Raw genomic sequence first — 17,252 nt, 5'->3', positions numbered from 1 at the left:
CAAATATTGGTATAAAAAAGTTGCATTTCATCTATTTCATATGGCCATGTTCAATTCATTTGTCTGCTATCAAAAATCACATGAAAACCAACCCATCACCTACCTCAAATACTTTGAAAACATTGTCACTGCCCTTATTTACCAGCAAGGACCCGCCCCAGGAAGCATTCGCTCTGAGAGTGTAAGTCGACTTCATGAGCAACATTTTCCCTATAACATTCCCCCCACAGAATCCGGAAGAAGATGCCAAAAGAGATGTCGTGTATGCTCAAGTGGAGGAGCTAGAAGAGATACAAGTTTTTATTGTCCCGATTGTCCCTCCCAACCTGGCCTGTGTATCGGTGATTGCTTCAAAAATTATCACACATCCATCAGATATTAGTTCCCCTTATTAGTAACAGACTGCCATTTCCCCATTTCACCTGTGTGCATCATTTGCCTGCCACCATGTTTCTACCTTCCATGTTAACTGACCCTGGCCTGTTTACCGACAATGTCTTTGCCTGCCGTTTTAACCACGTTTGACTTCCATGTGCACTGACCTCATCCTGTTTACCGATGATGCCTTTGCCTGCCGTTTTAACCATGTTTGACTTCCATGTGCACCGACCTCAGCCTGTTTACCGATGATGCCTTTGCCTGCCGTTTTAACCACGTTTGACTTCCATGTGCACCGACCTCTGCCTGTTTACCGACGATGCCTTTGCCTGCCGTTTTAACCACCTTTCTGACTTCCACGTGCACCGACCTCGGCCTGTTAAATCGACCATGTTTTTGCCTGCCACTTGGACTGATCTTTTGCCCTTCTACTTCAGTACACAGGGGTCTCACATATGTGAGGGGCTTCAGAATAGCGTTCTGAGTAGAGAAAATCAGTTTTTGGTTTTCTGTGTTCCCAGAACAGGGTCTGGTTGCCCGGAGGCTTCAAAGAGATTTGGGTGGGAGAAGCCTCTACCCCTGTCCCCCTGGCCCTAAGCTTGATGGTCCTTCCTGCTGCCTGGACCAATACTTTGGCTGTGCTGACCATATCGCTGCCTGTAATGACCCAGGACTTTATGGACTGTTTATTTCTGCTGCCTGGACCAATACTTTGGCTGTGTTGACCATATCTCGGCCTGCTGCCTCTACTGACTATAGACAGTATTTTTGCCTGGACATCTCTGCCTGCTACCTGGACCAATGCTTTGGCTGGTGCTGACAGAATCTCTGCCTGAACTAACTATGGACAGTATTGCTGCCTGGACGATTGCTTTTGCTGTCGCTGACCACATCCCTGCCTGCTGCCTGGACAGATGCTCTCCACTGTGGACCACTAAACTACTAAAACCACAGATAATCTTTTGTTATTTGGTATGTACATGTTATGTATTAGAAATATGAAGGGCCTTCAAAAATATGATCGGTAGTCATGAAATTATATGTGTAATTTATGCTCCTAGAATGACTGGAGGTGCTATTTGGATGTTGGGCCCCTGTATGTGGCCAGGCTGTGTAAAAGTGTCACTCATGTGGTAATTTTAAACTCAGGAGGAGTAGCAGAACAAATTTTGTGGTGTCATTTTTGCTATGTACATGCTATGTGTTAAAAATATCTTATAAATCGACAACTGTGTGTAAAAAAAATGCGTTTTCATTTTTTTCCCACGTTTTCCGAAAACTTCTGGAAAAAAATGAACCGTTCAAAAGACTCATTATGCCTCATAGATTATACGTTGGGGTGTTTACTTTCCAAAATGGGGTCATTTTGTGGGCGTTTCCATTGTCCTGGTGCTCCAGGGCCTTCAAAAGGGAGATAGGTCGTCATGAAATTATATGTGTAATTTTGCTCCTAGAATGCCTAGAGGTGCTACTTGGATGTTAAGCCTCTGTATGTGGCCAGGCTGTGTAAAAGTCTCACACATGTGGTATTGCCATACTCAGGAGGAGTAGCAGAATGTATTTTGGGGTGTCATTTTTGCTATGTACATGCTATGTGTTGGAAATATCTTATAAATGGACAACTTTGTGTAAAAAAAATGCGTTTTCATTTTTTTCCCACGTTTTCTGAAAACTTCTGGAAAAAATGAACCATTCAAAAGACTCATTATGCCTCATAGATTATACGTTGGGGTGTTTGCTTTCCAAAATGGGGTCATTTTGTGGGCGTTTTCATTGTCCTGGTGCTCCAGGGCCTTCAAAAGGGAGATAGGTCGTCATGAAATGATATGTGTAATTTTGCTCCTAGAATGCCTAGAGGTGCTATTGGATGTTAGGCCTCTGTATGTGGCCAGGCTGTGTAAAAGTCTCACACATGTGGTATTGCCATACTCAGGAGGAGTAGCAGAATGTATTTTGGGGTGTCATTTTTGCTATGTACATGCTATGTGTTGGAAATATCTTATAAATGGACAACTTTGTGTAAAAAAAATGCGTTTTCATTTTTTTCCCACGTTTTCTGAAAACTTCTGGAAAAAATGAACCATTCAAAAGACTCATTATGCCTCATAGATTATACGTTGGGGTGTTTGCTTTCCAAAATGGGGTCATTTTGTGGGCGTTTCCATTGTCCTGGTGCTCCAGGGCCTTCAAAAGGGAGATAGGTCGTCATGAAATGATATGTGTAATTTTGCTCCTAGAATGCCTAGAGGTGCTACTTGGATGTTAGGCCTCTGTATGTGGCCAGGCTGTGTAAAAGTCTCACACATGTGGTATTGCCATACTCAGGAGGAGTAGCAGAATGTATTTTTGGGTGTAGTTGCAAGTATATGCATGCTGTGTTCAAGAAATACCCTGTCAATACAATAAGTTTGTGTAAAAAAAAAAAAAAGTCTTCATTTTCCCAAGAATTGTGGGAAAAAATTACAACTTCAAAAAACTCACCATGCCTCTTACTAAATACCGTGGAATGTCTACTTTCAAAAAAGGGGTCATTTGGGGGGTATTTGTACTTTCCTTGAATGTTAGTGTCTCAAGAAATGAGATAGGCCTTTAGTACATCAGGTGTGATCAGATGTGATCTATTTTCAGTGATTTGCACCCTAACTTGTAGACTCTATAACTTTCACACAGACTAAATAATATCCACTAATTTGGGTCATTTTTACCAAAGATATGTAGCCATATAAATTTTGGCCCAAATTTATGAAGAAAAATGACTTATTTGCAAAATTTTACAATAGAAGCTAAAAAAAAGTGGGTTTTTTCAAAATGTTCACTCTTTTTTTGCTTATATCGCAAAAAAGAAAAAACCCAGCGGTGATTAAATACCACCAAAAGAAAGCTCTAATTGTGAGAAAAAAATGATAAAAATTTTGTTTGGATACAGTGTAGCATTACAGAGTAATTGTCATTCAAAGTGTGAGAGTACTGAAAGCTGAAAATTGGTCTGGGCGGGAAGGTGTTTAAGTGTCCTGTATTGAAGTGATTAAACACAGTTTTCCTCTCGTCGCCCTCCTTAATGCTTACAAGATTGTATGCCCCTCTCAAATCAAGCTTTGTGAAAACCATTGCTCCCTTGAGGTGGTCCAATAATTCCGTATTTAATGGAATCGGATAGGCATTCTTAATCGTGCCTGGCCACAATAAAGGCACAATCTCTCCCTTCTCCTAAAGGTTCTCTCATCCTCAGAGAGACACATGAAGCCCAAGTGCATGGGTTTACCTTCACTGACCGACTCGGTACCAGGAGGCATGGGAGGTGAGGGAGGCAAGGGTGGGACTGCAAAGCTCGGAGACAAATGTACAGGAGGCTTTCTCAAGCGCTCCTTAAAAGAGAGTCTTTCTTTGAGTCTGGAGTCAATGAGGATGGCATACATGATCAACTTCTCCAGCTCAATGGGTATATCTCGGGCTGCTATCTCATCCTTGATGGTATGCGAGAGACCATGAGAAAAAGCAGCCATGAGGGCCTCATTGTTCCAGGCAACCTCTGCTGCCAGAGTATGGAATTCAATGGCGTAAATGGCAACAGTTCTCATACTCTGATGGACATGAGGCACTTGGTAGCAGAAGCGGAGAGTACGGCAAAGTCAAATACCCTTTTAAAAGAAGCCACAAACTCAGGGTAACTTAAGACAACAGGTTTTTGCATCTTCCATAGAGGGTTTGCCCAGGCCAAGGTTCTCTCAGAAAGCAAAGATATCACAAAACCTACTTTGCTTCTGTCCGTGGGAAACGCCTGAGGCAGCATCTCAAAGTATATCTCAACCTGGTTGAGAAACCTTCTGCATTGGACTGGATCGCCCCCAAATCGATGGGGAAGCGGAGCGGAACCAGACATACCTCTTATAGAGGTAATACTCAAGGCGGGTGCCTGCACAAAGACTGGAGCAGCAGCAGGGACAGCCTGCAACACAGGTTGTACCGGAGCAGTCACAGCGGGAGATTTCAGGTAAGCCGTGCGACTCAGGAGCGCTTGTAACGCCATCCAATCATCCAATCTGGAAAAAATATTACTAACAAGTGGATTGACTGCATCGTCTGAATTCATGGCCTTTGCCTATTGTCAGAAACCATGAATCAGTACAGGTAAATCACACTTGTTTAAACACTTCAGCCCCGGAAGGATTTACCCCCTTCCTGACCAGAGCACTTTTTGCGATTCGGCATTGCATCGCTTTAACTGACAATTGCGTGGTTGTGCAACGTTACACCCAGTAAAAATTAACGTCCTTTTCTTCCCACAAATAGAGCTTTCTTTTGGTGGTATTTGATCACCTCTGCGTTTTTATTTTTTGCGCTATAAACAAAAAAAAGCGTAAATTTTGAAAAAACGCATTATTTTTTACTTTTTGCTATAATAAATATCCCCCAAAAAATATATAAAAAATTTTTTTTTTCCTAGGCTGAAGAAAAATATTCTTCTACATATTTTTAGTAAAAAAAAATCGCAATAAGCATTTATTGATTGGTTTGCTCAAAAGTTCTAGCGTCTACAAAATAGGGGATAGTTTTATGGCATTTTTATTGATCTTTTTTTTTTTACTATTAATGGCGGCGATCAGCCATTCTTATCATGACTGCGACATTATGGTGGACACATCGGACACTTTTAGCGCGATTTTGGGACCATTCACATTTATACAGCGATCAGTGCAATTAAAAATGCTTTGATTACTGGGTAAATGTGACTGGCAGTGAAGGGGTTAACCACTAGGTGGCGCTGTAGGGGTTAAGTGTGTCCTAGGGAATGATTCTAATTGTGGGGGGGAGGGGCTGCGTGTGACACATCACTGATCACCGCTCCCAATTACAGGGAGCTGTGATCAGTGACAGTGTCATTAGGCAGAAGTTGGAGATGCTTGTTTACATTAGCATCTCCCCGTTCTTCCTCATCGTGAGACGATCGCCGGTATCCCCACAGACATTGAGTCCGCGGGACCTACGATCACGGTCACAGAGCTCCCGGCGGGTGGGCACACGTCCCGCAAGCCGCCTCTTAAAGGGCAACGTACAGGTACGTTAATCTGCCTGTACGTGCACTTCTGCTGCAGTATATCTGCATGAGGCAGTCGGGAAGCGGTTAATAATAAAGAAAGGTAAACAGAGTAAACGTAGTCAGAACATAGCCAGAGTTCAGGAACCGGAATGGATAGTCAGACAAGCCAAAACGTCAGGGAGTCAGTAGAAATGTCAGCCAAGCAAGTCTTTTAACAGGAACACAGGAGAGCGTCTCTAGAGATGTGACCAAGGCGAAGGCAGAGATCATCTGGACTGGACGGCTTAAGTAGGCAGGACCGACAAGCAGGATCATCAACAAGTGAGTCACTGTGGAGAGATAGGAGCTGGCAATTAGCTGACAGCTGATTGGCCAGCTCAGAGAAGGAAGGGCCCAGCCCTGACAAAACACATAGCAGATGCTTTGGAAGGGTAGTAGGGGAAGATGTGCTACTGTGGAAGAATTAAGTGAATGATCAGTGTTTCTTCTGTGAAATATGAGGATGAAATGCTCCACAGTGAATGTAAATACAGAGGTCAGTCAGGGCATGGTTTAAAGCTCATATAAAGTTAGTTAAGAATATGTTAATAAGAAAACATTTATAACCCAGCCATGGGTTTGCATTATATCTGACTGTATGTCTGCTGTAACTATGGAAACAATTGGCAAAAATTGTAATTACCCGACTCTTCTGTGTATCCCCAGCCTGTTATCCAGCACTTTCTAGGAGTCACAAAGTCTTGACGTGGGGGAAGGCAGATAGCTTGTTGATAATCTAAAATTAAATAAAAACAGAAATACTCCCCATTATGCCTTTTCATGAATGTTGTCATTATCAGTTTAAAATGGCTCATGTAGCTGTAAGAGGCTCCAGCTTCAGAGCCAGAGGCTCCATTCAAGCTTTGCTTTCATGCATTTAGCTGAGCAGGGTGAACAAGAGAAATTAATCCATTCCACCACACATGCTGGACAGCAAAGATGGAGAAATCTACACTACTGACTATTGTATTCAGACAACCAGAGCATCCATGGCTGCCTGAAAACCTGAACAATGACTCCATCTGATAGGAGCCCGTCACTGTGTGGCCAACAACTTTCCACCTGCCTTCTTGGATTTTGAAATGTACTTTTGTTAAGTCACCTGGTGCCAGCAGCGCCATTCAGCAGGGATCTGCTGAAATTAAAGGCCTATATGACCAGCTCAGGTCCACATAAGAGTATGTATCCGTCTTTTGGAATGATACGTTGCCTTGAAAAAGTATTCATACCCCTTGAAATTTTCCACCTTTTGTCATGTTACAACCAAAATTGTAAATGTATTTTATTGGGATTTTTTGTGATAGACCAACACAAACTGGCACATAATTGTGAAGTGGAAGGAAAATGATAAATGGTTTCCAAAATGTTTTACAAAAAAATATGTGAAATGTGTGGCATGCATTTGTATTCAGCCCCCTGAGTCAATACTTTGTAGAACCACCTTTCTGTGCAATTACAGCTGCAAGTCTTTTTGGGTATGTCTCTACCAGCTTTGCACATCTAGTGAGTGACATTTTTTCCATTCCTTCACTGCAAAATAGCTCAAGCACAGCCAGACTGGATGGAGAGCGTCTGTGAACAGCAATTTTCAAGTCTTGCCACAGATTCTCAATTAGATTTATTTCAATATTTCTTTATTGAATTTTCCATAAGAGAAACATGGTGTACAAATGTCACATCTTGAATAGGGGTGAGCCCGATGTTCGAGTTGAACATTATGGGGCGTTCGCGGGAAATCTGAGTGCCCGCGGAAAGCCCCATAATGAACGGCGAGACCATCAATGCACTACAAGATCGCAGGTCATTGACCAGTGCTGATTGGCCAAAGCATGCACCTGACCTGCATGCTTTGGCCAATCACAGCACGCTCTGCTGTGAGGCAGGGTGCCTTTGGCCAATCATGACTCAGGAGGTTGAGTCCACACTCAACACTATGTTAGGCTGCTTACATAGCGGCTCTACATAGTTTTATGAATGAGAACAGCAAAATTACATTTGTGAAGGAAAAAATGTCATTTAAATCTGCTTGCGGCTGTAATGTATTGCCGGACCCCGGCAATATAGATAAAAATCATTGGAAAAAAATGGGCCCTTTGGGTGTGGTATGGATAGTAAAAAAAATAGTGTGGGGGTCCCCCCTAAGGGGAACCCCGCACCAAAATTTTTTGGGGTCCCCCCTAAAATCCATACCAGACCCTTACCCGAGCACGCAACCTGGCAGGCCACAGGAAAAGAGGGGGAAGAGAGAGCACCCCCCCTCCTGAACTGTACCAGGCCATATGCCCTCAACATGGGGAGGGTGTTTTGGGGTCCCCCAAAACACCTTGTCCCCAAGTTGATGGGGACAAGGGCCTCTTCCCCACAACCCTTTTTCCGGTGGTTGTGGGGGTCTGTGGGTGGGGGGCTTATTGGAATCTGGAAGCCCCCTTTAACAAGGGGACCCCCAGATCCTGGCCCCCCCTATGTGATTGGGTATCGGGTACATTGTACCCCTACACATTCACCAAAAAAAGTGTCAAAAAAGTAAAAATTACAGGGGACAGTTTGGGACAAGTCCTTTATTAAAAAATAAAAATGTCCTGCAATGTCCATCCATCTTCGATCACAGCAACGACGGACCGAGAAAAAAAAACTGAAAAACTCTGACTCCTTGGAAGGCGTCCCCGCAACTGCAGGCTTTTTAACAGCTGTTATATAGCTGAGGGCGGGGACACCCGGTGATGTAAATGGGTGACCCCACCCCCCTCTGATGTTATGTGATGTCACATGATGTCAGAAGGGGGGCCACCTGCTTAAGTCACTGGGTGGCCCCGCCCTCAGCTATATAAGAGCTGTCAGCGAAAAAGGCTCCAGTCGGCGGGAGCCTCCCATCGAGGCAGAGTTATTACGTTTTTTTTTTTTTTCTCGGGTCATCGACACTGTAATCGAAGATGAATGGACATCGTGGAACATTTTTTCAAGTGAGGGGAAGATGGCCACCGCTCGGCTCCATAGCATGGGAGGGCGGAAGCGACGTCAAACGTCACTTCCGCCCATAGCTCTTAAAGGAGAAATTTTATTTTATTTTTATTTTTTATTGCATTTTTGTGTAAATATAAGATCTGAGGTCTTTTTGACCCCAGATCTCATATTTAAAAGGTCCTGTCATGCTTTTTTTTCTATAACAAGGGATGTTTACATTCCTTGTAATAGGAATAAAAGTGACCCACATTTTTTTCTAAAAGACAGTGTCAAAATAAAAAATAAAAAGTAAAATAAATAAGAAAAAATGAAATAAAATTTTAAAGCGCCCCGTCCCAAAGAGCTTGCGCGCAGAAGCAAATGCATATGTGAGTAGCGCCCGCATATGGAAACGGTGTTCAAACCACACACATGAGGTATTGTCACGATCGTTAGAGTGAGAGCAATAATTCTAGCCCCAGACCTCCTCTGTAACTCAAAACTGGTAACCTGTAAAAATTTTAAACATTGCCTATGGAGATTTTTAAAGTTAAAAGTTTGTCGGTCGCCATTCCACGAGCGGGCGTAATTTTGAAGCGTGACATGTTGTGGATCAATTTACTCAGCGTACCGTTATCTTTCACAATATAAAAAAAATTGGGCTAACTTTACTGTTGTCTTATTTTTTAATTCAAAAAAGTGTATTTTTTCCCAAAAAAGTGCGCTTGTAAGACCGCTGTGTAAATACGGAGTGACAGAAAGTATTGCAAAGACCACCATTTTATTCTCTAGAGTGTTAGAAAAAAATATATATAGAATGTTTGGGGATTCTAAGTAATTTTCTAGCAAAAAAAATGACTTTAACTTCTAATGCCGCGTACACACGGTCGGACTTTTCGTCTACAAAAGTCCGACAGCCTGTCCGACAGACTTCCGGCGGACTTTCGGCGGACTTGCAGCAGACTTTCTAACGAACGGACTTGCCTACACACGACCACACAAAAGTCCGACGGATTCGTACGTGATGACGTACACCGGACTAAAATAAGGAAGTTCATAGCCAGTAGCCAATAGCTGCCCTAGCATGGGTTTTTGTCCGTCAGACTAGCACACAGACAAGTGGATTTCGGGGTCCGTCGGATTTGAGGCTGAAAAAGTCTGCTGAAAGTCCAGAGAAGCCCACACACGATCGGATTACCAGCCAGCTTTAGTCCGTCGGCGTCCGTTGGACTTTTGTAGACGAAAAGTCCGACCGTGTGTACGCGGCATAACTTGTAAACAACAAATGTCAAAAAGAGGCTCGGTCCTTAAGTGGTTAATTTTGGCGTGGTGTTTTTTTCTTTCTTTTTTTTTTAATAACCGGGTGCCGAGAATCGTAACCGTGAGTCAATTTAAATGTGATTTGACAATTTTTTTTGTTCTTTAGAAAACTCATTTTTGCTACAGCATGTTCTATGCATGCTACAGATGCACCACAAATCAAAAAGGCAGACTAAGGGGATCCCCCAGGCACTATATTTAGAGGGATTTTTTTATTTTTTATTGATGCACTTTAAGCATCATTAAAATCACTGCTCCTGAAAAAAAGATTGTTTTAAAAAAATATTTTGCATTGATACGTGTCAGCACCAAGACCCCCATACCCCTTTTATGTCCAATTACTTGCATATAAGCCTTCAAAATGGGCACTTTTGATTTTTCATGTTTTCACCATTCGGGTTAAAACTTTTTTCCTGTTCGGGAGTTCTTCTGCAAACTGCACAGAGGGGTGTTTGTCCCATCTCTAATCCCTATCTGCTACATCTGCTACTGCACCCTGGCTTGATCACTTCCTGGTGGGGTGTATCCTGAGGACCACAAACTAGCACTAGCACACAGTGAAACCCATCTCCATCATCAGGAGCTCTGGTGAAGATTGGTTAGTGCTTAGACCCCACGCCTTGGGTGAGCCAACATCACCCATCAGGAGAATCTACTTGTGACAGATATACATCTTATAAAGGATATATACTAAATACCATCACAGATATAAAACATTTCCATGTATAAAATTAAAATTGACTATTGGAACATGATTATTATTCGAATTTTGCATGCATGGACATGTAAAAAAACATACAGAGACATGAGGGCAAAAAATGATAAGAAGATCCCAAACTGCATTAAAAAGGAGAAACGTAGCAATATAAATTTAATTTTGATTTTTAAATTTAAAGCAAACCAAACGAAGTGATAACCAACAATGTAAAAGCATGATGCGGCTACAAAACTTGGAAATACAAAGCAATAGCCTTACTAAATGGACTGTAAGCAACATGTGGAGTCTCATTCCTCATGCTGCAAAATGAAACAGAGTCTCTAATGAAACAACTGCAGACAGAACAATTTTCATGAGGTACCCTATCAGTAATTTGCAATGCTCTATTAATTGCTGATTTAGGGTAACCTCTTTCTTAAATGAGCTGATCACCTCACGTGAGGGGAGGGGTCGAATGCGGAAGTCGGGCTGACCTCATCCTCGCGCCCCGGGATGCCGGCTCTCTCCTTCCTCCCCTTGGGCGGCGGTGTAGTGACGCTGACGCCGACCACGGCTCCCGTATCGTTGGTGCGGGCGGCCGCCTCCTAGCCCCGCATCCCCAAGATTAGCCGCGGGACTCAGGTCCCTGTAAGAACGCGGCTATAGCTCCCCCTACCCCCCCGCTGCGCCCCCCCCCCCCCCCCGCCGCGTTTGTTTCGGAGATACCGCCCGGAGCTGGAGCTGAGCAGAGACCGAGGAGGTGAGAGGAGAAACAGCAAGCAGGGGAGCCCTGTGACAGCATTGTTAAGCTCTGGCACAAGTCCATGAAGTGTGGCAAACAGATGGAGCGGCTGACGAACAGCAGGTGACACGGAAGCGGCTGAAGAAAGGAGAGACAGGCAACCCTCAGATAAGTGATATGATCTTTTGGGACAGTTGGTCAGAGAGGGTAAGTGCCTTTTCTTGCTTCAACATGGTGGGAGTCCCAATGTGAAATACGTATCGCCGCTTGAGAGATAAAGGTGAAAGTTAAAGTCCTAGCGGTATAGGCACGGACTTGGAGGTGCATATCACTACTCAGTTTTTCCCCTAGCGCAATGTGCCACTGAAAGCCCTCATTATCCATTTCAAAGAGAAGTCGCGCTGGTTGCTCTCAGAGGTAGACTTCTTCTCTTATTTCTGTGTACCCCTAGAGGAGCTGAAGCCCATATGGTGATCTGGTATATATAATGAGTGATTTATCATGAGTGCCTCCGCTAGATGGATCGGTGAAGGGACTGTCTTGTTCTGAGCTTGCTAAATCAAATGGCTATATTGAGATATGGAATGATTTAACCCCCTCCTGGATAACTTCTGAAAGTGGTTCTATGCCTATATAAATCATTTATAAAAAATCTAAATATCTGCCGCCCTGTGATTTTGGGATAAGGTCTAGGATAAGGGCTGTACTTCAGACTCTCAAGGACAATGTACTGATAATAAGAACATCCCTACACGCTACCTGCCTAGGTTGAGTTACCCAACCAGTGGCTGGAGAAATATCTCTATATTTAATTAAGGACTGGATTAGCCTAAACAGATAAGAAAAGACGCCACTGGTAATACAGGTCCTGAAATACCCCAAGATAAGAGTAACAAGTTTAGCTTTGTGGTCCCTCACTAAGGGGGGTGGGGTGCTGAAATTTTGGTGGCTCAACCTTAGTCCCGGGTGGAGTAAATAAAGTCAAGGGGGCGAAAGGATAACAAGAATGAGAGGGAAATCAAGTAAGGGGGGAACAACAACAACGAACCCAACGGGGGCACCCGGCAGATTAAGTGCAAGCCCAGGAACGATAAGGAAATACATGGTACAGGACAACACGACAAGTCCGGGCAAGGGTCCGGGAGCTAAAAGCAAAATCCCGGATGCTCCGCCCAAAGTCAATACAAGGAGGCAGGCTGCAGAAGAGTCCCTAGGCTTAAATATAGCGACGTTGGCAACTCTAGATGAAGTTCCATTGGAGGGTCAAAGGGAAGGAGTTATGCCAACAAAGAATGATATAGCAGAGATGTTCGCCAGGTTGGAAACTTTTATTAGAGCGGAAACAGACGCCATAAGAGGGGACATGGGCCACATCCTGAGAAGAGTGGAATAGGCCGAGTTAGCAGTGGAGAGCCAGAGGAGTGAAATAGGAACTCTGAGATCCCAGTTAGAGGAGATACAGCGTGAACAAAGAGATCTAAGATATAAGTTGGAAGATCAGGAAAACCGAAGCAGACGAAAAAACTTGAGAATTAGGGGAATCCCAGAACCACAAGGGGAGGGTGAAGACTTACAGGAGAAGATAAATCAAATATTCGGAGGTCTAATCAATCTGGAGGACAAGCCCGTTAAATTAGATAGAGTACATAGACTGAGGAAACCCGCTCAGATCAGCAGGGAAACGCCTCGGGATGTGATAGTGAGGTTTCATAACTACCAAGATAAAGAAAAAATCAGGACAAGTCCGAGAAATAATCACGCATTGAAATATGGGGAATCCAGTCTACAAATCTACCCAGATCTGGCGAATGAGACACGGGCAAGAAAAAGAGTCCTCAGACCCCTATTGGATCTGCTCAAAGCGCGAGAAGTACACTACTCTTGGGGCTTCCCAGCATGTCTGATTGGGAAAAAAGATGGGCGCTCAGCGACATTAAGGTTCCCAGAGGAGACCCAAAACTTCTGTCGCAAGTTAGACATTCCACTCATTGAAATCCCGGGATGGTGGGAGAGAGGGGGAGGTCAAAATGTTGCTGAAGACACACAAAATTGGAAGCCGGTGTATAATAGGAGAGGTGTATAGGGGCGAAGATGTAGTTAGGTATCCCGTGTCTAGTGGGTTAGAGAGTCTTGTGCGGGTGGAGGGGGGGGGCGGGTGGCGACGGGCTTCGGACCCGGAGCCCTGGGGAGGGGGAGCCTTGGGAGGGGGGTGGGGGAGTGGGGGGGAGGGGGGGGGGGTCGGATAGTCCCTGGGGTGGGATGGGAGGTGCCGGGCTCTCGCACTGGGCTCAACCCTTGAGGGGCCATCCTTAGGGCTGGGTGGAGAAGGCGAGGCCATGGTCAGTAGGGTTATTGGGAGATGGGGTGCTCCTAAGAGTAGGGGGGGAGGCAGGGGGGGGTGGTGTGGTGGAGGGGGGGAGGGGGGGCAAGGGAGGGATGAGACCAGCACAACCTTATTTTTCTCCTGTGGCAGCTGCGATGGAGTACTGAAAAGAAGATAAATGGTTGGAATCAATTTGATAACCTATAATGTGAGGGGGCTCAACTCGCCTATAAAATGCGCGAATGTGATGAGCGAGCTGAGAGCCAATAAAGCTGAGGTGGTCTTCCTCCAGGAGACTCACCTATACCTGGGGAAAAATCAGAGGATTCTATCAAGGGACTACCCGTTGTGGTTCTATAGCGATTCCCCGATAAGGGGTGCAAAAGGGGTAGCGATCGGCTTTGCTAGGGAAACCCGCTTCCAGATTGAGGAGAGATTGTCAGACCCTGAAGGCCGATTACTAATTTTGAGGGGAAAACTTAATGGCGAGTTATATACACTAGCTAATATTTATTGCCCAAATAACAACCCAAGTAAATATCTAATCGGAGCCTTACTGAAGCTAGAGGGTTTCAGGAGAGGGAGGACGGTTCTAGCAGGTGATCTGAACTTATGCCTTGAACCGGGCAGGGATAGTGCGTCACGTGCACGGGGGACTGGAGGGGTTTGGTTGAACAAGCTCAAAAAAAAACTACATCAGCTTCAACTAGTTGATGTTTGGAGGATGCAACATCAAACAATATTGGATTATACATACTATTCCCCCGTGCACGCGACGTACTCAAGACTTGACTATTTTCTCACAGACCACAGATATTTAGAGGAGGTCGAAAGTACAAATATTGGCTCCATAACATTTTCGGACCACGCCCCGGTGATATTACGGATTAAGCAAAACAAGCAATCTCCCCCGTTTCATAATTGGAGACTAAATGAAGATCTCCTCCATGATAAGGAAATAGACAAATTAATAAATGATGAACTGGAATTCTATTTTAGAATCAATTCCTCCGAAGAAGTATCAGAAGCAATGGTATGGGAGGCCCACAAGGCATATATTAGGGGGATAATAATAAAGGCGGGGGTGGAGAAAGAAAGAAGGCAGAAAAAAATCTTGAGCACTCTCCAGGAAGAAGTCAAAAAACTAGAAAGGCAGCATAAAGATGCAGGGGATGGAGGGACCTTGGGAAAACTACATGGGGCCAGGGAGGCCTTGAGACAACAGATAGAGGCAGAAAATCGTAAGAAATTCAATTTAGTCAAAAAAGAGAGATATGTATCTGGGAATAAACCAGGCCGGGTGCTGGCTAGGGCATTGTGTAAAAAGAAAAACAAAAACTATATCGATAAGATAAAGACGAAATCAGGAGAATATAAACATAAGGATAAGGATATAGCACAAACCTTCCAGGAATTCTATGGGGAGCTCTACTCAATAAATATAAAGGATAACGATATAATAAGAGAGCAAAAGCGAGAAAAAATAATTAACTACCTAAAAGATACGGGGATGACTAAGATAACAAAAGATGAGAGTCTCGTGCTAGATGCCCCCATTACAGAGGTTGAGGTAAGGAAAGCTATTAAGGAGACCCAGACAGGAAAGAGCCCTGGCCCGGACGGGCTGACGGTATTATATTATAAGAAATATCAAGAGCAGTTAGTACCAAAATTATGTACCTATTTAAATGAGATAGGAAAGAGAGGGGAGATGAGTAGAGATGCATTGGCAGCCATTATAGTGCTCATCCACAAGGAGGGTAAGGACAACACACTATGCTCTAGCTTTAGGCCTATATCCCTCCTAAACAATGACACAAAAATCTTTGCAAAAGTTATCGCGGGTAGAGTGAAACAAATAATTAAAAACATTATCCATCCTGATCAGGTGGGGTTCATACCAGGTAGGCAAGGAAGGGACAATAGTATCAAGACGCTACTGATAACCCAGGAAATTAAAGAGAGTGGAGTCCCAGGTCTACTGCTATCTATAGATGCTGAAAAAGCATTTGATAGAGTAGACTGGGACTTCATGATAGAAACTCTCAAACAAGTAGGTTATGGGGAGAGGATCTGTAGCTGGATAAAGGCGCTTTATTCAAAACCATCGGCGAGAGTAAAAATAAACGGGATCTTATCCGAGCCTTTCAGTATGTACAATGGCACAAGACAGGGGTGTCCAATCTCCCCAATGCTCTTCCTGATGGTTCTGGAGCCCCTCCTTGCCAGGATTAGACAGGACCCGGATATTGGCGGGGTCAACATAGGGGGAATCGAGTATAAGCTCGCTGCTTTTGCGGACGATATCCTTCTTTATATAACCAATCCAAGAATTTCCCTCCCGAACGTCCTAGCTACATTAGAAGAGTATGGGAAACTGTCCAATTTTAAAGTAAACACCGCCAAATCAGAAGTTCTAGACATCAACCCAAAAAAGACAAGTGACTCCGCTTATCAAAAATATTATCCCTTTAGGTGGGAGAGGGAAGCCTTAAAATATCTAGGAATCAAAATTACACCATCAGTAGAAGAGCTATTCCAGGTCAACTATATCCCGCTTTTAAATGAGGTTAAAGTAGGACTAAAGAGATTACAACAGGGGCAACTGTCGTGGTCGGGTAGAATTAGTGCACTTAAAATGGTTATATTACCAAAAATTACATACACATTGCAAATGCTCCCAGTGGCTCTTCCGTCTAGTTACCTTAAGAGGATGCACTCAATGATTCTAAAATTTATATGGAAAGGGAAAACCCCACGGATAAAATACGACCAATTAATAAACACCAAAAACAAAGGGGGATGGGGAGCACCTGATATCAGTAAATATTATGAAGCTATTGCACTGGGGAGGGTAATAGATTGGTTTAAAAACAAAGATAAACAATGGGTAGAAATTGAAAACAGTACTAGTAAGATAAAACTTCACAAAATAATATGGTACGCACCAAAATTAAGAAAACAAGACACAAAAATGCACGAAATCACTAGACATGCACTTGGAGTATGGGATAGGGTCCATAAAAGGGAACATTGGCAATACAACTCACCACTAATGTCACTGAAGGAAGTAGATTACTTCCCACCGGGAAAGGAAGAATGGTTTGGGAAATGGCTACTAGACGAGAACTTGCAGTTAAGAGATGTAATGGACCGGGGGAAAATCTGTTCAATGCAGGAGCTCAAGAAAAGAGGAGACAGGATGATCATTAGCCCATGGCGTTACGCTCAGTTAAAACACTTCATAGCATCCTTACCGCAACCCATTAGAACAATGAATAGTCTACTCCCATTGGAGAAAATATGCGTAGAACGGAACAAAAAAAGCGGTTTCTCTAGAATATATAAGATATTGGTCGAGTTGAAGAGAATAGATATTCTGCCCTGTATAAGTAAATGGGAGAAGGAGCTAGGTTTAATATTTGCAGAGACAGAAGTGGATCTGTTAGTAAAGCGTCTTTTGACCACGTCAGTTAACTATAAAGTCCTAGAGTTAAATTACAAGTGTTTAACCAGAATGTATATGACCCCGGATAAGATGCATAGGATTGATAAGGATAGGTCTCGGCTATGCTGGAGGGGATGTGGCGAAATTGGGACGATGGCCCATGTGTGGTGGTCGTGTCCGGAGATAGCGACTTTCTGGGATGAGATTAGAAAATACATTAAAGAGATTACTAAACATGATTTGCCAAGGGACCCCAGGGTCCTTCTGTTCCACCTGAGCGAGATGCACACTAAGGCCTACCTCAGATCACTCCTCCCTCACCTTATT

General features: G+C 43.8%; 1 protein-coding gene across 1 annotated transcript in view; it reads right to left on the bottom strand.

Annotated features, from left to right (window-relative positions):
- LOC141114200 (plasma kallikrein-like) overlaps positions 1-17,252 on the bottom strand; it is a 228,882-nt gene that overhangs the window by 43,493 nt on the left and 168,137 nt on the right. Inside the window, exon 13 of the mRNA XM_073607743.1 lies at positions 6,099-6,191. Coding sequence (XP_073463844.1) covers positions 6,099-6,191 — 93 coding nt within the window. The remainder of the gene's footprint in view (positions 1-6,098; positions 6,192-17,252) is intronic.

Source organism: Aquarana catesbeiana, linkage group LG01 (assembly GCF_042186555.1).
Source record: "Aquarana catesbeiana isolate 2022-GZ linkage group LG01, ASM4218655v1, whole genome shotgun sequence".
Lineage (NCBI taxonomy): Eukaryota > Metazoa > Chordata > Amphibia > Anura > Ranidae > Aquarana > Aquarana catesbeiana.
Note: the sequence above shows the minus strand (reverse complement) of the source record. Positions and strands in the feature narration are given on the sequence as shown.